The 24,924-nt window shown below is 49.1% G+C and overlaps 1 protein-coding gene across 4 annotated transcripts in view; it reads right to left on the bottom strand.

The window, feature by feature from the left end:
• Positions 1 to 122: 122 nt before the first annotated feature.
• LOXHD1 (lipoxygenase homology PLAT domains 1) overlaps positions 123 to 24,924 on the bottom strand; it is a 149,691-nt gene continuing 124,889 nt past the window's right edge. For all 4 annotated transcript variants that reach the window (XM_078060123.1, XM_078060124.1, XM_078060125.1 and 1 more), the window contains 7 exons: positions 23,503 to 23,620; positions 22,484 to 22,658; positions 20,669 to 20,854; positions 14,297 to 14,467; positions 8,361 to 8,493; positions 6,857 to 7,015; positions 123 to 1,067 (listed from right to left, as the gene is read on the bottom strand). In XM_078060123.1, coding sequence (XP_077916249.1) covers positions 587 to 1,067; positions 6,857 to 7,015; positions 8,361 to 8,493; positions 14,297 to 14,467; positions 20,669 to 20,854; positions 22,484 to 22,658; positions 23,503 to 23,620 — 1,423 coding nt within the window. In that variant the 3' untranslated portion in view covers positions 123 to 586. The remainder of the gene's footprint in view (positions 1,068 to 6,856; positions 7,016 to 8,360; positions 8,494 to 14,296; positions 14,468 to 20,668; positions 20,855 to 22,483; positions 22,659 to 23,502; positions 23,621 to 24,924) is intronic.

Here is a 24,924-nt window from a genome sequence, read left to right as displayed (position 1 = left end):
TGGAAAAAATCATGTACCTTTTCACAGGCTCACAAATCCCCCCAAGGCTAAAACACTTCCCCCTGATGTTTTTCTCCATTTGTCACTGGATTTATTGAAACTGGGGAAAAGGATGCATTTCTTAGTGAGCAGATGCCAAGATGAGTTCTTTGTGGGGTGTGTTGGTAATAATTTAATTAGCCCAGCTTTTTTGGGAAAAATGTGTTAATTAGTTTTTCGCTTAAAATACACCATCTCCATGGCCTCTTCTTCCCCACTTCTATCCCCTGGGTGAAGCCCCAATTTCCCGTCCACACTTGGCAGCAAGTCTCAGCCTAGCCATTGCTGTTATTGGGAAAGAAAATGCAGAAGGTGCAGCCATGGACGATGACACATGTTGACTGATTCCTATAGGTCCGGGAGACTGGGAAGGGGCAGGACCCCCCCAGTAGTCACCCACAGTGGCCTCTGGAGAACCATGAAGTGAGGAAGAACCATGAAGAACCCCAGTCCCAGCTCCAGGAGGCTTTGGGAAAGGACTGCTGAAACCCCAAGGCGGAGGTCAGGAGCATCTCGGTGGAGGGCTGGGAGGAGAGCCTCCAGCCCCTCAGACGGAAGGGAAGAGGTCTCGCCAGGTGAGCCCGTCCCCCCGCTTCTTGTCCAGCCACCTGCCGCAGTTGAAGATGGTGGCCACGCCGGTGCTGGTGTTGGTGACTTCCACCTTGTCCACCAGCCAGCCCGAGTAGTGGCCGCTGCCATCGTGTTCCACCCGCACCTTGCGCAGCTCGCCCAGCTCCAGCGTCTCCAAGAAGAAGCGGTCGGTGCTGCCCCGCTCGAAGAGATTGCGCATTTTCTGCTTCAGCTCCCGCTTGCCTGTGTCCCCGTTGGCCCCAAAGATGGTCACGAAGACATTGGCGTCCGTGCCTGCCCCTGGCTCATAGCCCGTCGTCACAATGACCTCGTACTTGACCGGCACCAGGCTCTGGACCTTGCTGGCGAAGCTCTCCGTCGTCTTGGTGACCTCGAATACCTTGAAGTACTTCCTCTTCCTCTTGAGGGGGATGAGGCAGTCACAGTTGAAGAAGTACCTAGGGGGGAGGGAGGAGGCTTAGGGGGCACCAGCCAAGGCTCTCGCCCTCCCCCTGGGCCCCGGGTCCGTACATGATTCCTTCCCCAAGTGGCAGGATATTGGGGCTGGAAATGTCTGCATTAAAATATGAGGATGGAGTCTTGTTTGTCTTAAAATTCACAGTGAGTGGCTTCTCTATCCTTCCAGGCACTCCTTGATTCTCCTTTTACTCCTCCCCCCAAGTCCATGTGCAATCCACCAGCAAATCCCATTGACCCCATCTTTAAAATAGGTCCAGAATCAGCCACTTGAAAAAGTATGCAGCATCTCACTATCTGCTCTGCAGCCCCTCTGGTCCAAGTCACCAGCACCTCCTTCTCCCTGAGATAGCTCAGACTCCTAGCTGGTCTCCCTGCTTCCTGCTACCCGTGGTCCATTCTTCACACAGCAGCCAAGTGACTCTGTAGACATATAAGCCCGAGAATGTATTCCTCTGCTCAGAACCCTCCAGGGGCTTCTTAGGTTAAGTGAAAACCACCACCTTACAAAGGTCTGCAAGACCCTATGTGATTAGACCCTCTGCCCCGTGTTTGCTTTTCTGACCCAGCACCTGGCCTTCTCTAAGCTCACTCCACACTAACCATGCTGGTCCCCTTGCTCTTTCAAAGGGACTGATGAATATTTCTACCCGGTATTGTCACCTTCAGAGACAGCTGCAGGATCCAGAGTGACAATCCCAGGCAAAGCCAAGTGGAGATGTCACTGGGGAACATGTGCTCTCAAATCCCTTGCACTGGGCTGAGTTGAACTATGAGTATGTGTGTGTGTGCGTGTGTGTGTGTGCATGTGCTCATGGTCTGTAGAGTGAAAGGGGTTAGAGAAAGTACTTACTGAGGAAGCTACCATAAGCAGAAGCAAATCTAGGGACGAGAGAAATGGTCTTGGACCAAAAAGTCCCCTCTCTACCCACCCCCACAACCCCAATTTTAGCCTCTGGGCAATGGTAGTCAGCCCAATAATTAATTACAAAGGAGGAAGTCAGAGGGCACGGTGGGAAAATACTGCACGGGGAGCAAGGGTACCTGGGGTCTGCCCCAGCCCTGCCACCTCCCACCCATGTGACCTTGGACAAGCCACGTCCCCTACCCGGACCTTGGTTTTCCCATCGGCAATGCTAGAGGTTTGAATTGAACAACTGCTATGGTTTCTTCCCACTCCCAACTGCTAATATTTTCACAGCTTCGGAAATAAGCTCTCCTGGTACTGACTGATGACGTCAGGAATGCAGCCCTGACGGGGCGTGCCCAGTGGTGCAAAATCAGACCCCTTTTAGATGAAAATCCGTAACTGCAAAAAGAGCTTGCTTTTCTGCATGCTTCCTAAATGCCAGGGCTTTGCGTTCTTGCATCTCATTAGTTCCTACAACAACACGGAGCTGTAGGCATCATCCTCCCGTTTCACAGAAGGGGAAACTAAGTCTTGGAGAAGAGAAGTCACTGCCCAAGGTGAGCCAGAGCCGGGCCCGCAGCCAGCCTGGGCAGCCATTGGAGGAGCCAGCCACTGAAAGCCATGGGCAGGAAATCCTAATTCTGCTTCAAGATCTCTCTTCCCCCAGTTATCACTTGATAAATGTGGATTGTTGTTACATACCACACTTTCTTAGAGGGGATATAACTTCATCCTTTGTTTAGACATTCTTTAAAAATGTATTTCTTTATGCAAATTCTCAGTGATATACATAATTCTATATAAATGCACAAATCATGTGATCACATTCGTGTTTTTCTAAATGCACTCTTTTTCGTCTCCTTTCTGCGTGGCTCTCTCCTTTTTCCCTCCTTCCTTTCTACTTCAACGTCCCACCTTTACCTCAGATAACCCATGTAACAGTTGCGGGTGTCTCTTGCCAAGTTTCCTTCCATTTCACCCAACCCTGCACAGACCCACATAGACACAGACATATGTGGGACGTCAGTGTTCCCTCTGCAAAATGGCATCATATAATATGTGTTTTCCCATATCTTGCTTTTCCTGGGAATTGCTCCAAGTCATCTGGTACATATTTAATTCATTATTTTTAATGGCTGAAAAATATTCCCTGGTATAGCTATAAGGAAAAGATTTCTAATAGATCTAATTATAAGATCACCAAAATGTGGGACCCTAGGGCTTTGTGGAGTTAAGACTCTAGATGTGGAAGGACACATTCCGGGCTTTTCCCGCTAGAAATGAGGATAGGGTCATCAGAAAGAGTAAAGGCAAAAGCAAAGAATAGCGAATGAAAAGAATTTAAGTATATTTGAAAAACATGTAAATCTGATCACCCTTCTGTGAACAGTGTGTTTGTGAGATATTATAAAGTGTCAGAGAGAGTGGAGTCACCAAATACTCCTGGTGGCCATCTCTGATGGGTAAGGTTTAGGGAGGTGTTACTTTCTTTTATAGACTCTTTGAATTATTTGAATTTTTTTTTTTAAAGATTTTTTATTTATTTATTTGAGAGAGAGAGAATGAGAGAGAGCAAGCACATGAGAGGGGGGAGGGTCAGAGGGAGAAGCAGGCTCCCTGCCGAGCAGGGAGCCCGATGCGGGACTCGATCCCGGGACTCCAGGATCATGACCTGAGCCGAAGGCAGTCGCTTAACCAACTGAGCCACCCAGGCGCCCGAATTATTTGAATTTTTATAATGACTGTGTATTTTTTAGGATTTATTTATTTATTTATTTTAAAGATTTTATTTACTTGAGAGAGAGAGCATGAGCTCTGGGGGGAATGGGGGGGAAGGGGCAGAGGCAGAGGGAGAAGCAGTCTCCCCGCTGAGCAGGGAGCCCGACACAGGGCTCAATCCCAGGACCACCTGGGCCGAAGGCAGATGCTTAACCAACTGAGCCACCCAGGTGCCCCAAAGATTTATTTATTTATTTGAGAGAGAGACAGAGAGAGAGAGTAGGGTGGGGGGAGGAACAGAGGGAGAGAGAATCTCAAGCAGACTCCCCACTGAGTGCAGAGCCCGATGAGGGGCTCGATCCCACGACCCTGAGATCATGACCTGAGCCAAAACCAGGAGTCTAACATTCGACCGGCTGGGCCACTCAGGCACCCCAATATAATGACTGTGTGTTATATATGGTATTGAGATAAAACAATAAAGTCATTTCTGGTTAGAAAAAAGAAAGGAAAGCCCGTGTGTGTGTCCTTGCACCAACCTTGAGGATCTTAGTGGTGAAGGAGAACAGGTTAGGAGGTACTACCCATTGCGGGGGAGGAGGAAACGGTTGGAAGATGAAAACTGGAGATTAGTGTGTTTATAGGAGATTGAGATTAAATTCGTTTGTAATTCATGGAAGTCCAGCTATTACGGTTAACACGGTGGTTGGAAAGGAACTGTGGATGCAGATACACCATCCCTCAGGGACCGCAGGCTTGAGACCAGCACAGGCGGGCGGCTGGGCTATGAGCTCTGAGAGCTCCCTGAGCTGGGGGCCTGTCATCCTCACCCGCCCAGCGCAAGACTCCAGTGAACACCCAGCTCTCTTCCCAGAAGGGGAGAGTGAGCACAGGGAGGTGAGGGGTTACTGCCTGAGGCCACACGGCTCAGTATCCGGGGTCTGACTCCCTGCACCCCCCTTCCCATTGGGAGGATCCCCCACCCCGTGGACATCCCTTCCTCCCCCTCCAGCCCTGGTGACATCGTGACAAAAGGCCATACTCTTGAGGGTGTGGGAATGGGGGCTTCTTTCCCCTGGAAGAGAAATCCTACAACTCGGGCCCAGGACTGTGGGGTAGGAAGTTCTGGGCTGAGCTTGTTTTTCCCCTCCGTTCAGAGACTGGAAGGTGCTGGGTGGTGCTGAGATTTGGGGCTCATTTTCTTTGAGCAGACATTGTCGGTTTAAAGCTAACTCAAGGGGCGCCTGGGTGGCTCAGTCGTTAAGCGTCTGCCTTCGGCTCGGGTCATGATCCCAGGTTCCTGGGATCGAGCCCCGCATCGAGCCCCGCATCGAGCCCCGCATTGGGCTCCCTGCTCGGTGGGAAGCCTGCTTCTCCCTCTCCCACTCCCCCTGCTTGTGTTCCCTCTCGCTGTCTCTCTCTCTGTCAAATAAATAAATAAAATCTTAAAAAAAAAAATAAAGCTAACTCAAGTGGAGACGATTTCATTTTATTATTGCGTTGTATTATATTGCCTTTGCTTGTCTGGTTTATTGGGGTCTGTGGAGGTGTGGTATCAGCGGCCACACTCCATGGGGCTGGGAGGCAGTACTGGGGGCAGAGGGGCTTTGCCCTGGCCCCGGCTTGCTGGGTGAGTCAGGAACTCCTCCGGGCCTTCTGTGTCCCCTTCTCCAGTCCCCATCAGTACTGCTCCAAGCAGCCACACCCAGAACTCTGGCAGGATTTATTGTACCTGCTGGTTTTTCTCTAAAAGAGCAATTGGTTAACACTGCAGCCTGAAAGGGACTCAATTATGTCTCACCTCCAAATTCATATGTTGAAGCCCTAACCCCCAGTGTGATGGCATTTGGATATTTGGGAGGTGATTACGTTTAGATGAGGTCATGAGGGTGGGGCCCCTTGATGGGAATAGTGCCCTTATGGCTCAGTCAGTTAAGCATCTGCCTTCGGCTCAGGTCATGATCCCAGCGTCCTGGGATTGAGCCCCGCATCGGGCTCTCTGCTCTGTGGGGAGCCTGCTTCTCCCTCTCCCTCTGCTGTTCCCCCTGCTTATTCTCTCTTTCTCTCTTAAAAAAAGAAAGAAGAGGAAGAGATACCTGAGTTCTCTCTCTCTCTTTCTTGCTCTCTCTGCCATAACGACACGGCAAGCCAGGAAGAGAGGCCTCATCAGGACCCAGCCATGCTGGTACCCTGACCTCCCACATCCAGCCTCCCAAACGGTGAGAAAAAGACGTCTGCTATTTGAGCCACTCAGTCTGTGGTCTTTTGATACGGCAGCCTGAGCTGGTTAAGACAGAAGTTTGGAAGTCAGAACCCGGGAAGGCATGGCCATGCGCAGAGCCAGCTCCGGGGTTCTGGGGTGGGGGGCAGCAAGCAGGCTGGCCCTGGGAGTTGTGCACCTCGCCTGTCACTCACTCCCCGGGCCTAGCCTCCCCGAGGCAAGCAGTGGTCCCCGCACCCCCTTCCTCCCCTCCTGGTGCCTTCACACTGTCCTTCCTGCCTTCCAGGGCCTCCCGCTTTCTGGCATCCAATGTGGTAACCAAGTGGTTTTAATTAGAAAAACTGATGGCTGTGGACTGTTACCCAGGTAACTAAAACCCTTAATCCTCCAGAAATGCCCGAGGTTCCAGAAGGCCCTGGAGGGTGGGGGTGGGGGGGAAGCAAAGCTCCTTATCCAGAGTCCTCAGTGGCAGGTGGGCCAAGGGATGACTCCAGCTGGTCTGGGCCCCACTCTGCCCACTGTGACGGCAGGGCTTTCACGGGGACGGCGGAAGCAGCCGGCTGCAAAGCTGTGTCTCTTTGCCGTTGCACAGAGATGGGAGGGGAAGGGAAGGGAAGCGGCCGCTGTCTGGCGTTGTCTGGCTTACTCAGTGTTTTTCCAAGCAAGCATCCCTGCATTAAAAGGCTGGAGTATCCAAGCTCATCTGCTCTAGTCCCTGCCTCTGAGGGTGGGCCCACGGCTCAGAAAGCTCCAGAACACTACCACTGCCTCTTCCCTTCCTGCCTTGCAAGTTTCCTGAATGAGGTGGCCTCAAAGGGGACAGCTCCCTGCGGCCTGGTGGCTAGCCCATGCTCTAGCCCGTCTGTCCCTTCAGAATCAGCAGCACTTCCGGGGGGGAGGAGCGGAGGCACAGTACATACACATTGCCGTACTCCATCTCCGTGATGGTGATGGTCTTGACGTGCCAGACCAGCTCTCTCTTGGGGATGAACCGGTCCTCCCTGGCGAGGTGGCCCACGCAGAGGGAGGCAATGTCCCCCAAGTAGACGCTGTCAAACTCAAATGTGTCTGTGGTCCCCCTGCAGGACACAAAGGTATGGCCCTCAAGAGCTGCCCGTGTCCACTGAAGGAGGTGAGCATTTATTGAGTGCCTACTGTATTCCAGGCACTGGTCTGAGGAGCAGGGATGGAATTGGCGACCACAGCCTGCATTCTTTGAGAGGTTCAGCCTAGTTTTGGAACAAGACAATCACAGCCATTAAAAAGCCCCGCCTGGTGCCAGCACCAGGGATTGGTAACATCATGCAGCAGATGGAGCTGGGAGGAGGGCGAGGCCCTGGGCCCCGGGTGTTGGGATTCAGAGAGCAGAGCCTCGGGAGGAAGGGAAGAGGCCCTGAGGGGGACCTGACTGGGCACAGTCCTGGGATGGGGATTGCGGGGGAGGAGGCACAGGCGCCCCTGGGGGGTAGTACTGGCTTGGCTGCAGTTGGAGTTCAGCCAGGGAAGTGGCAAGGGGAGGGGCGGGGTGCGGCCGTCTGTGCTGGTCCGGAGTGCCAGTCTAAGGAGCTCAGACTTCATCCTGACGCACAGGGAGTTCGAATGAGAGGTTTAGTGGGTCAGAGGCGGGGAAGACTTCTGTAAGCGGTTCTGGCGGACGCGGGGAGATGAAGTGGGCATCTGGGCAGTTCAGAGGGGGGGGCTCTGGTGTGCAGAAGGAAGGGAGATTCTCCGGCGTGCCTGCCAACCAGGAACGGTGAGAAGAGGCACCTTTACCCAAAACCCAAGGCTGATTTCCCTAGAGAGCTTCATAGAGGCTCTCTCCTCCCTTCCTCCTTCCAAGTAGAACTCAGTTCTGTGCTGCTCCCATGATGACTCTCTTGCAATCTCATGGCTGAATGTTTTCCTTTTCAACTAGACCGTGAGCTCCTGGTCCGCACGGACTTGGAGAAGGTCTGCAGTGCTACCTGGTCCTGCTGCAAAGTGGGCTCTCTTTAATTAGTTAATTATTAACTTTTGCTGTAGCTTTCCATTAACTTTTAAAAACTGAAATATATTTGACATAAGACTGTGTAAATTTAAGGTGTACAACGTGCTACTTTAATATAGTTATATATTATAGTATGACTGCCATTGTAGCGATAATTAGCATCTCTAGCACGTTACAGAATTAGCCTTTCTTTTTAGTGATTGACACAATTAAATTCTCATATAGTGGCCTCTCTTTGAGTGGCAATCCCCTCCTTTCCCTTTTATAAGGGAAATTCCTCCATCGAGTTTGCACAGGGTTGGCACACAGTAGGTGATCCATAAGTGCAGTTTAGGCCCATTTGTATATTTATGGTGCTCACCAAGGGGGTTGATTTTGGGGGTCCCTCTTACCCACCCCACCCACCACCACTCCTTTGTGGGAAACCCTCTTCCTACTTCCTAAAGGCCCGCTGTCGGGAAGAATTTTCCACAAGAAACTCTTTGGATCGGTTCTTCCTGCCTTCAAGGATGAGCCAGACGTTCTCCCTGGTTTCGCCTCCGTTGCCCGTTTCTATGACGATCTCATAGGCTGCGGTGGAGAAGGTGGGAGAGGGTCAGCTGGCGTGAAGCACCCCCCACCCGTGGCTTCCAGGTCCCCCATCTGATCTTAGACCACAGCCTGGGGGCAGTTTGAAGTCTCCACAATGAGGCACTACAAGGAGGACCTGCCCCCTCTGGGGCTACTGTAAGCACCTCTTTTAGTTATAGAGCAACCGCTTTGCCTAGGGACCGTGGCCGTGGCTGGGAGTGAAGCGGGAGGAAGCAGCAGGTGGGGATGAGTTTTGGGTGAGGTGCTGGGGCCTGGCTCTCAAGGATGGACAGCCCCCAAGATGCAAAACGGAGATCACGAGCAGAGAGAGGGAGGAGAGAGGAAAGGGACAGGGCAGCCCGGGCAGGCCAGACTCCGGGAGATCCTTGAAGTCTGTGCACAAGCATCAGGTCTTGCCCGGTCTCAGTTCTCACTCTGGTGTCGCGCTAAGCACCACTGCCCTCTTCCCCCGCACTGCCCTCAAGCACGTCTGCATTCACTCGGCAACATTTGTTATGTGGGTGCCAAGTGTCAGGAGGCAGCTAGGTTCTGTGGGACACTGGAACTCCCTCTGTAGCCCCAGACACACACTGACTACCACAGCCCCCAGAAGGAATGTGCTAATCTTGCAACAAAGGGCAGAAGGAGCTCAGGGCGAGAGGAAAAATCAGCAGCTTATTACCTCTCCAACCCCCATCTTCTCGTATTTTCTCCCTTGCTCCCTCCATGCACTCTGCCTCCCTGCTGTCCCTGGAGCTCTGGGGCGTGCCCTCATTCCCGGTGCTGCAGTGCTGCCCCCCTTGCTCTCTTCACGCACACCGGCTTGGCTCAGCCTTCACCTCATCCTTGCTCATGGAGGTCCGCCTCAACCCCCCTAATTAAGATAGCAACCCCACTGCCCCCAGCACTCCTGGCCTGCCTTCAGGTGCTCCATATTTTTCTCTTCTCTTTATCACTTGTTACCTCGTAACATGTGATGTAGTTTGCTTATTATTTTACTGTTTATTGTACTCCCCCTCCCATCTGAATGTAAGCTCCATAAGGGCTGGGGGGCGTCCTTCGTTTTGCTCACTGATAGATCTCAAGTGCCCAGAACAGTGCCTAGCACACAGGCATTCAATACATATTTGATGAGCAAATGAATGAACGATCGGGCCACAGGAAGCCTCAGGAAGGAGGCAGCATTTGAGCCTGCGCTCGAAGAAGAGCGATGATGACCATCGGCAGAAAATGCAGGGAGGTTCTAGGCAGAGGGAGGAGCACAAGCAAAGACTGAGGGGGTGAGGAGGGCTGGGAGTTCACGTGAGCCTGTTCACACAAGCCAGCTCCTGGGCCCCAGGGACCTGGCCAGAGATGGAGCTGTCCAGAGTGTCCCCCGTGCATGTGGCTCTTGCAGCAGTAAAGGAATCATTGAGGGTTTGGGATTCTGGATGCAAAGGACAGCTCTGCTTCTGCACCTTTCTCCCAGAGATGTGATACAGACAAAAGAGAGAAGGGGAGGCTGTGCCTGCAGCTCAGTGTAATGCTAGCCCTTCTGCCCTTGTGACTTCTCTCAAGGAGAGTGTCTACTGCTGAGATGGGTGGAATGAATCTGGACAAAGGGGCAGGTAGCCAGTGATAGGGGTGGAGAGCCACAGAGAGCACACAACTCCTGAAGAAGGTGAGGCTCTGCGGGTCTGTACAAATCCCAGCCCAGGACACTGAGGACCTGTGATAGCTGAGCCATTGTCAGGTCCCACTGCCATTCTGCTTTCCCCACAGAGGGTGGGGTGAGTTCTGCAAACCCAACACCTGGGAGTTCCAAGGGGATCCTGGGCTTTGTTGAGGAAATGGTTTGTTGGCACCTAGGGGAGGAGGCAAGGGAGATAGGAACCTACAGGCTCATTAGTTGAACTCAAGTCAGAGATTCAAGAACCAATGTAGATGGAGTGCAAATGGACCATAATCCTTCCCTGTTGGTCCCTAGGGTAAGATAGCAAAGTAAGGTGTGTCAGCAAGGACATTTAGAGAAAGTTTCAATGAACATAGTTCACCCTGTCTTTTTTCCCGGTATTTCATCCATGGCTTGATAAAAATGTGGAGGGCGTGACTCTCAACTTTGTGTATATGTTGCTGGGGGGAAATGGACGGAGGAGCATCAGGGATCTGAAGGAATGGGGCAGGTGGGAATGGTGAGCCCAGGCTAGTGGCCAGCATACCCACAGGGCAAGCCTGGCTGGGGAAAGGAGCTCAGCAGCCACAGAATGAGTCACCAGCACAAAGGGGCCACCAGCAAAGCCACCATGGGCTCTAGGGGCACGAGTGGGTTTCAAGTGGCAAGACAGGAGAGGGGAGAGCAACCACCCTTGAAATCTTGCTCTTGGGCATGGCATCTGCAGGGGAAGATGAACAAGAAATTCGGGATATCCCATCATGTGAGCAGTTGCTGAATAAACAGGTGTTTGTCCTAAGGCAGGAACTGCAGGGGCACATGATGCTGGGGAGTGCCAGGAGGAGGACACCGGGCTCCTGGAACTTGTTCCAGATCACCTTTCCCACCTCACATTGTCAGGGAGGACTCCTGCTTTGTGGTTCAGATGGCCAGTCAGAATCTTCCCTTGGGAGACACTGTCTTCCCTTCCGCTGAGAATGTTAAGTAGAAAGCTATGGGGTTGGGCCTACCAGCGACCATCTACCCACAATGTAGAGAAAGAAGCAGAGCTGAGAGAAATGGGAGACAGAGATGTACTGAAATGATTGGAGCCTCTGGAGACAACCAAGTCAAAGCCAGCTCCACGTGAGACTTCCAAGTTCTGGGAACCAACACATTCCCTCTTTGCTGGAGCCAGCTTAGATTTGGGGTTCAGACACAAACAACCAAGAGTCCTGACCACTCCTGAAATTTTCTGTTTGACTCCACTGGGACTCCCAAAGAATGGGAGCTTTGAGAACTTGAGTATGAAGATGGATTTTCTAACAGAGCTGCCTGGTGAAGCAGTGAGTCCTCCATCCCTGGGGAGTTGGTCATCAAACGGGACTATATCTGGCCTAGAAATGTTGTAGATAAGGCTGACTGAGCAGCCCTAAAACGTGTCAAGGGAGAACAGGAAGGAGAAGGGCTGTAAAGAGGGGGGCACTGGTCCTGCTGGAGGATGTCCCAGTGAGAGAGAGCCTCCCAGGGGTGTGTGCTTGCGTGTGTGTGTGTGTGCATATGTGTATGTGTGTGCATGCATGTGCACACATGAGCATGTGATCCTACTGCTCAGCCCTTACTCTGGATTAATTGCAATGGAATCTGGGAGTAGGACCCAGATGTCATTGTTATTTAAATGTTGCCGAAGGCTTTCAGCTTTGCTGCACACTGGAATCATCTGCAGAGGCAGGTGCTTGCAGAGGGCTGGGAGCAGCTTCTGGAACTGCTAACAAGAGTTAGAGGTGAAGGCAGAGAACAGGGGTTAAGCCAGGTGGGGCAATTGACCCATCTGGAGACCAGCCAAGCCCAATAAAGACGAGAGAGCCTGCAGCAGGGCAGTGAGTCCTGGTCTAGGAATCAGGTCACCTGGGTCCTACCAGCTGTGAATGGGCCTTAGATGTGTCATTTCACCTTTCTGGGTTTTTGTTTTCCTTGCCCATGGTATAGAGGTGTGAATTTGCACCCTATCTAGCTCATGGGGTGGGAGTAGAGCTGTGAAGACCTAACGAGAACAGAGGTGTAGAGTGCTTTCCACAGATGAAGCTCTGTTCGAGTACTGAGAGGGTGTTTGTTCTCACGAGCTGAGTACCCAGAAGTGCCCCGGGGTCACAGACACTGAGAGTAAATGCCACCAGGGCAGGGTCTTGGTTTCATCCATTGGTGTGTCCCAGACCTCAGAAGAGGCTGTGGCACTTGGCAGGTGCTCAGTAAATCTTTACCAAATGGTTAAATAAAGGTAGCTAAGGATTGGGATGTTTGGCTCCAGCTACGTCCAAGGCTCTCCCCAGGGTGACCCTCTATCTGAGGACACAGGTTTGGCCATCTGTCTCCCCATGGACACCTAGAGGGCACCGCTCTGCCCTCCGAGGCCTCTAAGGAAAGACAGATCACCCAGGTCGGCTCCTGGGCTCCATGCCCCTGCTGTCCAATCTCCAGTCTGTAACATCCTTCCGGAACTAATGCAAGTGCCGCCTCCCCTCAGCAATCTCCCTGCCAACCCAACCCCCGCAGGTCTTAGCAGCTGTTTGGCAGGAAATCTGTGAAGAAGGCTCAGTGATTATGCTCTGAGCCTCACAAATCTCTCCTCCCCTGAACGCCAATAGCCTGAGGAGCCTCTATTGCTCCTCTTGGCAGTATGTAAGGGGCTTAAGCGTTCCTATTGCATAAGGGGCTTAACGCTTCTCCCGCTAATAAGACATGAGGCTCTGAGAAAAAGGACCCTTTCTTCTTCCGTTTGCTGAGCACTAACTGCACACTTACCAAGCCCCAAAGCCTACAGAGCTGCAGAAGGCTACAAACATGAGTGACTCTGTCCCTGACCTCTGGGAGCTTCTAGTTGTATGGGAGACTAACCATGTGCAAAGGCTGATACAAATAAACTGGAGCTCACAAAGCAGTGTGCACTATCCACAGCATCTATAAGGAAGCTGGGCACCCGGTAATTCCTCAGTAAGTATGGAGTCCACCCTCTGAATTAGGGAGGAATCCTTGCACGGGAAGCCTGACAAGGGGGTGCTTGGCCCCTCCTTTGGATGCTCCCTGGGACATAGTGCTCACTATCTCTAGGAGCAGTTAATTTCACAGTTGGGTAGTTTGGATGGTGTGGCCAGCATGAGTGGGTGGCTTTCTACCAGAGAGCCATGCTTTCCTTCCTTGGTACACAATTTTTTCCCCGGGAGGGGCTGTCCAGCAAGGGACTACATTTCCCAGGTGCCCTTGCATCTAGGTGGAGCCAAGTGATCAGTTCTCACCAATAGAAAGTGAGTCAATTTGTTAAGAAGGTAGGGAGCATGCCTTCTCCATGCTCTTTTCCCTTTTGCGAGAACTATGGGAGCCATATTTTGAAAATGGCAGAGACATAGATCAAAAGAGCCTGGGGCCCTGAAACAAGGTGTGGAAGGTCTCCTGCCAGTAACCACACTGGACGGTTTATTACATGAGTGAGAAATACATTTTGGTTTGTTAAGCCGTTGAAATTTGGGGGTTCACCTCTTACTGCAGTTAGCATTCCCTGAACAACTGAGGTTAAAAATCCTTTCCTTACACCGGGCTCTGCCTTTGGTAAGACTTCTTCGAATCTGCTAAACCCAGACACTGTATTAAAGAAACAACTCCCTAGTCCTGGGATGGCCATCCACTTTACAGATCCATTACTTTTTCCCTTTAACTATCCCCTGAGGATCAAAGAAAGTGGCTGCTGGAGATGCTGACTCCACTACACATTCTGTTTCCAGAAGTCTTGATTTGTCAGCTCTTGCCACAGGCACCAGTTGTATGGAGCCCGTGATATAAAAATAAACCAGAGACAGAGCTGCCCACCAAAGTGCCCAGCCCAGCCCTCAGGGCAGGGTGAACTTGTCCCCTGTGGTTTTCCTGCTGCCTAATTAGTCCCTGTGACTGGGGCCAAGATCAAGGACCAGTGTCTTGGCTGTTCCAAGTTCACCAAGTAATATTTAGGGTGTTTATTTATGTACCTTCCCAAAATTCCTTCCTTCAGTGGACATCTGATTCCCCTCCAGCTATAACAGTCTCTACTTCAGACTTACCAATGCCGTTCCCCACCCCCTCCTGAGCCTCCTCTCATTTAAGTCTGAAGACTCAGCCCACGAGTCACACCTGCCCCCCACGTACTGGTCTCCTCCAGCTCCTCACGGATCTCGTTGTTGGCACAGGCAAAGTCACGGAGCGTCTGCCTGTCTCCCTCCCCCCTGGAGAGCCAGCAGTCACACTGGAAGCGGAAGGTCTCATCACGCGAGTTGTCCTTCACGTCGATGTAGCTCAGGTGCCAGCCAGGAAAGATCCCTGTGGGAAAGACACGGTGGGGACCGGGAGCTGAACATGCTGCCCCCCTTTCAGCTTTCTGCTGCCCCCAGCCCACTGGCTGCGCAGCCCCACACGAATTCTCTGTCCTCTGTGGGCCTGGCTTTCCTTGTTGATGAAATGAGGAGGTGGGCTGGATGGTCTCTGAGGGCTTCTCTAGTCCTGGGCATGTAATTCTCTTTGCAAAATCCTTAGCTTGGGGTTCATGAGCCCTTAGAGGATCTGTGTATGGGAATGAAGCAGTCTAAGGGCCCGGAGAAATTGTGCTGTAATTACACATTTCACCAGGGAGAGGGCTCATAGCTTCCATCAGATTCACAATGGGGGCCACTGACTTTTTGGGAGTTCACACAGCTGAAGGATGAATCCTATTACTTCCTGACACTAGTATGCACCTGACTCACGCCCATTATCCTTCCAGAATCAGTTCAGGCATCACCTCCTCCGGGAAGCCTTCCCTAGCATCCCCTGATTGCCCAGTAGACCTGTATCTGGCATCCCTGCAACTGCCTTGACCACACCCTGACCACCCAGTGTCATCATTGTTTACATGTGTCTCCTCCCCTGACCATGAGCTTTTGGGGGCAGGGACCTGGTCTTACTTGTTTTTGTTTCCCTAATGCCTGGCATATTGACTGTCATGTAGTATCTGCTCCATGAATGCTGGATGTATATGTTACGACTTTGAGGACCTTGGCTCTTTGGCAGTCATAGAAGGGATTCGAAGCTGCTATTTCTTCAGGGTATACATTAAACTTGAAAGGTCTTGGCCTAATATTGAACATACAGCTATTTCTGTTGTAACTGGCAGGGCTTCCCTCAGAAGTGCTCCCCCCAAATCACAGCTATCAAGTATAAATCTCTGTGCATTTGCTGGGGCAGCTGCGTATTATTTGTACCACACACTGATTCAGTTACTCTCCACCCTTCAAAGTCCCTGAGAACTCTGAATGCCAAAGCACCCATCCGGTTGTGTGACAGGTTATGGTGATGGTGCCGGCTGCTCATAAATTGTCCACAAGGCAACCTCGCAAAGAAGGCATGTATATGCCCAACTCTCATGTCTTGCCCTCCCATGTCACCTGGGTGTGTGGGGGTGGTCCCATGTCCCCACCAAAAAGCCATTCTCTAGGATTGGACACTGCCCTCAGCAATACCCGTAGATCCTACTGCTGGTCTCAAGGGTCTTAGAAGCACAAAGACACACAAAGATGTACACACACTTCTAGTCCCTTGGACTTCTGGGGGTGTGGGGGGTAGATGTGGAGGCTCCCGGGCAGGGGATACATACTGGCAGTCCTAGGATAGCTTAATTCTGGGTTTAAAAAGCACTTAATATAGCTTTTAATTTATTTTTATTTTTTATTTTTTAAAGATTTTATTTATTTGACAGAGACACAGTGAGAGAGGGAACACAAGCAGGGCGAGTGGGAGAGGGAGAAGCAGGTTTCCCGCTGAGCAGGAAGCCCGATGCGGGGCTCGATGTGGGGCTTGATCCCAGAACCCTGGGATCATGACCTGAGCCGAAGGCAGATGCTTAACAACTGAGCCACCCAGGCGCCCCACTTCATATACTTTTTTAAACACAGATCTTTACTGAAGTAGAAACCCATGAGTGCTAAAACAATTATGTTAAAATTTAAAACACTTCTGTTGAGTTAAACAGTGGTGAGTAATTTTATCAACAAACTTAAAAAAATCTCAATAATATTTTTACTTTTCCACACTGGGGCCAGTTCTGTAAGATTATAAATTGGCTGCTTTCTGAGATGGTCCCTGATAATATCATGAAACTGATTCAACTGCTTAATAATCCCTGGTGTGTTCAGTCTGGAAATGATGCACAGGAGACCTATCGGAGCAGTCCTTACAGGCTTCCAGAGTGGAGCAGAGAAAGGGAGAGGCAAGTAAAAAGGAAGGCAGAGAAAGAGAAGCCAAAATGTTGGGCCTCTTGGAAGGTGTGTGTGTGTGTGTGTGTGTGTGTGTGTGCATGTGCACGTGTGTGAGAGAAAGAGATGGTTTCTGCTATCCAGACCTTACCCAAATCAACTATAATAGAATCTCTGAAGTAGGAGCTAGGCATCAATGGTCTTTACAGCTGCCCAGTGATTTCAATGAATAGCAAGGCTGAGAACTAGGACCTGCACTGTAATCACCTGGGCACCCCCTCCTGGAGATTCTGATTGAGTCGGTTCGTAGCGAGGTCCAAGAATTTCCATCTCTAACTAGTTCCTAGGTCATGCTGATGCTATTGGTCCCAGAGCCACACCTTGAGAATCACTGGCTTAATCATCTCTCCTGACTCCAGGACGATGGTCTTGCTATGACATCATGACAAAATGATCAATGGGAATCAATGGGAATTATAAATGTGTAAGAGTGTGTGTATGCATGAGTGTTAGTGGAGAGGGATGATATTAATTGGAGAGGTGGGTCATCACGAGATCATTTCTGTTGCCGAACACACTATTCACCCTGCTTCTCACCCCAAGTAGATTTCACTCCTGAATTACTCCCTGAACTCCAGGCAGGGTGGTGACAGTGAGCTGAGGGGCAGTGTGGATTCGGGGTGGCTTTAACTTTATCCACAGACAATTCAGTGCTATAATGTAGGGGTGAAGACAACCAGAGAGAAAGAATGTGCCTAGCCTGGGTTGTCCTGATGCTTGGTTGCTTCTCTTCCCACCTTTCCCCCTTTGCCCTGTCCTCAGAAAGCATGGCATTGTCTCACCAATCCCCAATTCTCTTTAAGTAGAAGTTCTGAAAAACAAACAAAAACCCTCCTTCCATGGTAAATAGCAGGCTAACCCCAACTCCTTTAAGATGAAAGAAACTTGTCCTCAGCTCTTTTCTCATTGCTTATTTAGTTGCCTTGTTTTGGAAATGTTCAATGTGATTGACAGGGATCCTACCACAACTAACTCTACTAAGAATCTATCAGACATGTAGCTGTAAACAGGCAGCTCTGGGCAGGCTGATGTCACATGGTTGGCTTTTACTGGTGAAGACAAAGCCACAGTTACAGCTTGGTTAACAGTGTGGCTGGCACTAGCCTGATGGTGGAGACCCTGCATAACCCTGTGGACCAACAGGGAACCATCTGAGACCTACAATTAGAGAGTCTGTTTCTTTACAAAGTCTCCTCTTTTTAAAAATTTATTTATTTGAGCGAGAGAGAAAGAGACTGCTTGTGCAAGAGAATGCATGAGCAGGGGAAGGGGCAAGAGGAAGAGGGAGAAGCAGGCTCTTTGCTCAGATGCGGGACTTGATCCCAGGACCCTGGGATCATGACTTGAGCTGAAGGCAGATGCTTAACCGACTGAGCCACCCAGGTGCCCACAAAGTCTCCTCTTTTAAAGTTATACTTTATCTTTTTTACACAAAGATAGTAACCCCACACTGCTGGACATCATACCTTTTCACTCACAGCCAATCCATATCAGAACATATCTGCCCCATCCTCTTTCATAGTTGTATGGGTTTCCTTTCCATGCAGACACTAGAAATTATCTATGCACACACTACCTTGTGGACAGATAGTTGTTCTCCAGATTTTTACTCCTATACTTGATGCTACAGTTATTATCCTTCCACATATATCATACTGAACTCTTTAAATCATAGATCAAATTTTGTGGTAAAAAGATTCTTCATGGGGCAGCTGGGTGACTCAGTTAAGCATCTGCCTTCGGCTCAGGTCATGATCCTAGAGTCTCAGGATCGAGCTTTGCGTCTGGTTCCCTGCTCAGCTGGGAGTCTGTTTCTTCCTTTCTCTCTCCCTCTGCTCCTCCCCCTGATAGTTCTCTTTCTCCCTCTCTGACTCTCTCTTAAATAAATAAAATCTTTCAATAAATAAATAAAATCTTAAAAAAAGGTTTTTCATTTCCCCAGAGTTTTCATCAGAGAAAGCAAGAGAGCAAGATGAATTAGAAAATAAACACAATATGTTATAATTTGTTTAGTATTAGAAAAGCTATACAGGTAATTGGAATTAAAGGGAAGAATAAATCATTTACCCTTATTTTCTTCTCTGGACTATATTTCATGGTAATCATGGGAGCATTTTTTTAACAAAAGAATTGTAGCTAATAAGTGGATAAGAAAGGACAATTAGATAATCGCCATTTGTAATCCTAATTGATCATCACTGGATGAAGCCATTAGATGAACAGTTACTGGGTGGGGGGGACGGGGTAACCATACTGACAGTTCCTGGATCCACTATTCAGCGTGAGCATCAAGAAGAGTAGGATGGCTGTGAGGTAATGGGAAGTACCTGGTTCCATTTTAAAGAAGTCCTGAGGTCACCTATAGAGTATTCTTGCCAAAGAAAGTTGAACCTGAATCCAAGCATGCCTTTAGAGCTGACTTCCAGATTGTAGGAAATACGGGGAATCAAGAGGCAAAGACATTATGATAAGCAGACAGACAGGTCCAGAATGCAGACATTCTATAGATCATTGGGCCCAATTCTTTCCACAAGCCAATGGCATGACAAAACAAAGGGAGTAGGCATGCTCTGCATTTGAAGATAATGAAGGGAGATGGCAGCTAAATGTAGAGTGTGGACCTTGTTTGCATCCAGATTCAAGCAAACCCAAAAGTACACAGGCATTTTTTTATGTTAAGGAAATTTGCATATGGAGTAGAAATTGGATGACACAAGGAAATCATTGTTAAGTGTGATAGTGGCATTGTGTTTCACTTAAAAATGTCCATTTTAAAAAGGGAAACATACTAAATATGTTTGGGATGAAATAATATGAAGTTAGGGTTTGATTTTATACCATCTAGCAACAAAAAGAAATTAAGAAAGAAAAAGAAAAAGTGAAAAGAGGAAAGCAGATATGACAAATCATGAATGTTGAATCTATGTGATGGGTATATGGAGGTTCATTATACCGTTTTCCTCACTTTTGTGCATCCTTACAATTTTTTATAAAAAGTTACTGGATAAACAAAAAAGAGGGAAAGGTAGATTCAAGGAAAGGAGATGACTGCCATGCTATTAAGTTAACTAAACGTTTGTAACTTAACTTATGTGGCATCACAACTTTTTTTGTGGAAGGCTCTCAAATGAAATATTTTTGTCCTCATAAATTGCTATGCAAGGGAAGCATAATGTAGCTTGAATATTTTTAAACTAAATATGAAAAAATGTGGCAGAGAGAGAGAGCTTAAGGACATATTTAGCTGCCTTGGTTTATATTAACATTTAAGCTTCCAACTATGGAGGAGAAAGTTACTATAAAGAGGAAGCTAGGCACAGAACCTGGACTTCCCTGTACCTCTCCTGACCCTAGTATCCCCACACCTGGGTTCACTGAGGATACAGACAGACATCTTCCTTTCCCTGCTTTCAGATCCAAAGTCTGAATGGAAGGGAGGAGGTCCACTTCTCTGCCTACAAAGGAAAGAGGATAACATCTGTGCCCTGGGGTTAGCCAGGAGCCCTTATGGGACCAAGGCAATCAGATAGTCTTGAGTTATCCAAGGGAGGAATCAGGCTCTTTGAAGAGCATGCCACCTAAACCACAGTAGTAGCAACACACAATACAGCTGGACCTGTAAGGAGCTGTCCGTGGTGCTGAGCTGCTTCCCTTTACTTTTGACAGTGAGGAGACACAAAATGATTGGCTGTCAAGTTTATGCATAGAAGAAAAAGGCATCAAAAAAAATGAGGTCTAGATATGTGCATAGTCAGTGTTGGGGGCAAGGTGGGGAAGCCGGTATTAGTGGACCTAGTCATGACCCTGAGATTCATGGCCAGGGCTTAATTTTTGAACGTATTAAGGCATGGGGAAAAAGTCTGATTCCAGAGAAATGTGGGTTTCCTGTGACTGAGGCATGAAAAAAAATCAGGAATGGATCTGAGAGAGTGAAACATGGCTATAAATAAATTCCATTAAAACTATATTAAGTCCCTACTATAGTACAGGCAATGTGATAGGCATTAGGGAAAGAGCAATGAACAAGACAATGGTGTAATTAGGAGCTAAGCTTGCATTCTAAAATTTGTCTAGAAACACAGGACATTTTCTAACTGATGGAAGTGTCAAAATGGTGGCAATCAACAGTTTTTAGTTGTCTGCCACCTGGGGTAGAAGGGTCAACATGCTGCCAGGGGGTGGTGGAAAGCTGAGGTCTGTTATCCCCACCACCCTGACCTTGAGCAGGAGCTACCTTTGTTGTCATGCCAGACCCTCAGCTTGCAGAGGTGGCCCAGGCTCAGCATGTCAGAGAAGTTGAATGTGTCTGTGTTGTTCCGCTCAAACTTGTTCCAGTTGGCTGACTGCTTCAGGGCCAGGGTCCCGCTGTCCCCATTCTCCCCGAAGATGATGATGAACACATTGGCATCGGTGCCTGCTCCTAGGGGGTGCACAAAATAAGGGCTTTGGGTGCTAGCTCCTCCAACACACAGCCCACTTGCTCTGGTTTCCATCCTGGCTTCCTTGGAGGAACCAGTGGTGCCGATGGGAAGTTTAGCTTTGATGAGGCCAGCAGAGAGGCTGGAAAGGGCTGATTAGTTTACTGGGACTCCTGGGTCTCCAATTCTATCCTTCATCTTATCTCTGTGCCTTATAAATGCTATTGGGCTAATTGGAGTCCTGGTTAGCAAGTGTGAGTAGTTTAGTGCAAAAACTCATTTATTTTTGGGGAAATACACCCATACTTAAAAGGTATGCCATGAAGACTGGCTTTGCAGTTTAGAAATTCAGGCTCTTTCCGGCACAACGTGGGTTCAGGAGGAAATAGGAAAGTTCTTTGTTCCCCAGATCTACCCCTGGTTGACAGTCTATACTAGAGCTTTGTATCATTTGCTTGAGCCAAATAGAGGTATTGAACCTAGTTAAAAAGAAAATGGTTCTGGAAAAGGTAGCTCGATGAAGCTTTTCTGACACACACACACCCTACAGTTATCAAGGGACTTACCAACTATTTTCCGAGAACACATCATGAGGGGATTTGGGGGTGGAAAACATGTGGACACTTGGAACTTTTAGCAAAAATCGTGAAGTCTCCACTGTTAGGAGAAACGAAGAAGAGAGGTGCCAACAAATTTACCCACTATACTGACCCATCGCTTACGCCTGAGATCCTACCATGAAAGCCTAATTTCTTTGGCTAAATGCTTCTCTGTTGAAAATGTAAGCTATTAGGACCAACAAGTTTATCCCTCACTAGTCATTTATAATCAGCGCAAATGAGTTTGTCACATTCCTTACAACAGCTCCTGGAGAACAGGTTTGATATAGAGAAGGATAGGCGGGAGACAATGCCTCCATGATAAGGTGTGTTCCCTCTCAATCTCAGGCCTTTGCACACACTAGCATTTTTCCTTGGGAAGCCCTTCAGCAGGTGTTCCATCTGCCTCAGTGGCTTCTGTTTGTCTTTCTGCACCAGACTTTGGTATCACCTCTGGGAAGCCCTCCATGACCCTTGCCCCTGATCCCCAGCTAGGTAAAGCACCCTCTTCTGGGTTCCCCAGCTCCTGTGCAGACCTCTGTCACAGCTTCACTGTCTTTGTTCTACTAGAATGTCAGACTCACAAGCGCCCAGGGTCATCTCTCCATCCTAAGACTCTAGGCCAAATTTGGCACACAGAAGATGGTTGCCAAACACATGTGGGAAGGAACCCAAGGGCATCTGAGATGCACAGCACAAAGGTGAGGGGTATGAGGCAGCAGCAGGAAGACAGAGGGCCTCTGAGTCATGCTCCCACACAGTTTTCCAAAAGTGCTGACCATAGTGCCCGATCAGGTTTTCCCAGACCTCCTTGAGGGAGGAGGGGCAGAGCCAATTCAGTCACTGGGAGGAAATACTTTGTCTGGACAGAAAGTGACACATGGTGGAAAGGACTTGCATTGACTAACATTTGGAACGTCAGCCAAAGAAAAGTGAGAGCCTGACCAGAGCCCAGGACCTGAGCCAGAATTTGAGGAAGGGCAAGGGAAGTGGGATGTGGGACTGGGAGATGGGAGGGATGCCCTGACTCACCCAGGATGTCACTGGTCTTGACTGAGACAGTGTAGGAGGTCCACTCCATCATCTCCTCCCCATCAATGACAGCACACATTTCACACACGAGGGTCTTCTTGCCCTTCCACTGGGACAGCCAATCTCCATAGTAGAACATGGTCAGATCTCCAGTATTCATGTTCTTCAGGAGGATCTGGGTGAGAGGAGCCAGTGTGGGAACACCTTCCCTCACCTCCACCAGCTGTCCACCTGCGAATGCAGCCCCCTTGGCTGAATCCCAAGGACCCACGATTCCAGACCCAAGATGAATTCTTCTGACTAAGACTCTCTGGGACAAAGACCCTGCCCGGTATGTCTTGCATAGGGTCTTTAGTTTGGGGATTTGGAAATGGAAAATTCATCCAAACATGTTTCTGAAAGGTACCTGTCACTGTGCACAAAAAAAGTTTGTTGAATGAATGACAGAAAAACGGGCCAACCAAACCACTATCAGCCACAAATACCTGAAGTTAGCCAAGTTGTCCTTGGTGTGGGCACCCATATTGTTGGCTCAAGAAAAATCTGCTACTGGCTGAACAGGGGAGTGGGAGCCTGAGGGGACTCAGGACAGATAGCCTTTGGTGGCTGGAAGATTTGAGGACTGAATCAGGGAAAACAGAGTCCAAGATGGAAAAAGAGGCAGCCACCTAATGTGTGATCACAGGGCACCAAAAGCTCCCTGCCATCCTGCCTGAAGTGCCCAACATTAGAGCCTCTGCTGCCCTGGTTCTTGCTGTTTCTCTCTCAGTCCTCCCAATTTACCTCCTCCAAGAAGTACATGCTAAGTCTCTGTCCACATTATACTGACAGTGCATGCTGGACACAAATAACTAAAACTACATTCTCTGGTTAATTCACGCCAAAGGGCACACCGGATTACACAGGTCTGGTTCATGTTATAACCCTCTAAAGTGACATTTGCTCTTTAACCAGGTCCACTGACAACCCAAAAGAGAAGGAGGAAGGGCTAGGCTATGGGTGGAAGGAAGACATTTTACCCTCTCCAGGAACCACTCGGGCCGGCAGCCCAGGCCATCAATTCGGATCCGCATCTTGGTGAATGGAGCAATGTCCAGAATCTCCATGATGAAGGTGTCATTCTGCTCCCGCTCAAATCTGGGGGAAGAGAGTAAGGGCATGAAGTGAGGATGCTGGCTACAGTGAGGAGGGAAGGGGAGGCTCCCAGTGACTCCCCAATAGTCTGTCTCTTGCACCCCAGATGTGTTCCTGAAAGACTGGGTGAAGTGTGTTTGGCTGATAGCAATGACCCTGAATCAGGCTCTGGGTCCTAATCTCATTCTGCTAGCCACCTAGAGCAGTCCAAGCTTCTCTCTGGGACTTGGTTTCCTCATCCTTAGTCTGGGGGAAATGATACTGGCCCTGCAATCTCATAAAACTGTCAGGAGAACCAAATGAATGTGACATCAACTTAAAATGTAAAAGGAATTCCATACCTGCAAAGCTTCAGATGGGATTCTAGGAATGACAGGGCTGCCACGAATGGTGGGGCAGGTTGTACACTGCTCAACTCTAGATGGTACAATTTACATTTTTCTATACACAATCTGCAAAACTAAATGCAGTGGCCTGAGATTAGGTAATGCTACCAATAACTAGTAAATGGCAGGCAAATCAAAGGTAACATTACTTTTGTTGCTATTACTATTTTTCTGCTGAATGACCTCATCATCTCAGAGGTGCTCTATCTTGATGTCTTACTGCTCTTCCTACAGGGCTACATGTATAATGCAACCTTTAGTGCTGATTGCTTGACTGCCGACTGATTCCAGATGCTGCTGCTGATAAGCCCTTGGGGGTAATGCAAGTGGCACTGAAGATAGAGCGCTGCATGGCAATTGTGCTTCCTTGTATACAAGACATATGTTTAAAAACAGAGGCCACAGCCAGCGGCAGCTGGGACTGAAAACGCTGCAAACCAAGAACTACTCCTTGTCTTAGAGGCAGTGGTGGAACAGAGGCCTAATCCTTTTGAATAACTTACTCGTGTATTTTATGATGATTAGAAGTGAAAACATTCTCCCAGAAGTCTGCCCTAAATCCCTCTTGTTCTAATTTAAGCCCTGCCTGTCCTGGCCCTGTGGAAACTAGAAGGAGGTGTTCACAAGTTCCCTTGTCGAGCTCATATCACATACTGAGATTCTCTCAATCTTTCAACTAGTTGATTCCTCACCAGGTGTATAATTTTGCAGATCTAGGGAACTTTAGAATTCTTTGCTTTGTGTTTCTCTTTAATTTTCACCCTTTGAATTTAGCCAAGTATTCCCATTTTATGGGGATTTTTTGGTGGGGCAGGTATAAAAGGGAGAAAGAAATAAGCTTTTCTTCTAGAAGACTAAAGAGTGGATGACTCTGTCCCCTCACCCTTTATTACAGGCTAGACCCCCAATTACACCTGGATG

The sequence above is a fragment of the Halichoerus grypus genome, chromosome 13 (assembly GCF_964656455.1).
Source record: "Halichoerus grypus chromosome 13, mHalGry1.hap1.1, whole genome shotgun sequence".
NCBI classification, from domain to species: Eukaryota; Metazoa; Chordata; class Mammalia; order Carnivora; family Phocidae; genus Halichoerus; species Halichoerus grypus.
The sequence above is the reverse complement of the archived record's forward strand: the minus strand, read 5'-3'. Positions and strand labels throughout refer to the sequence as shown.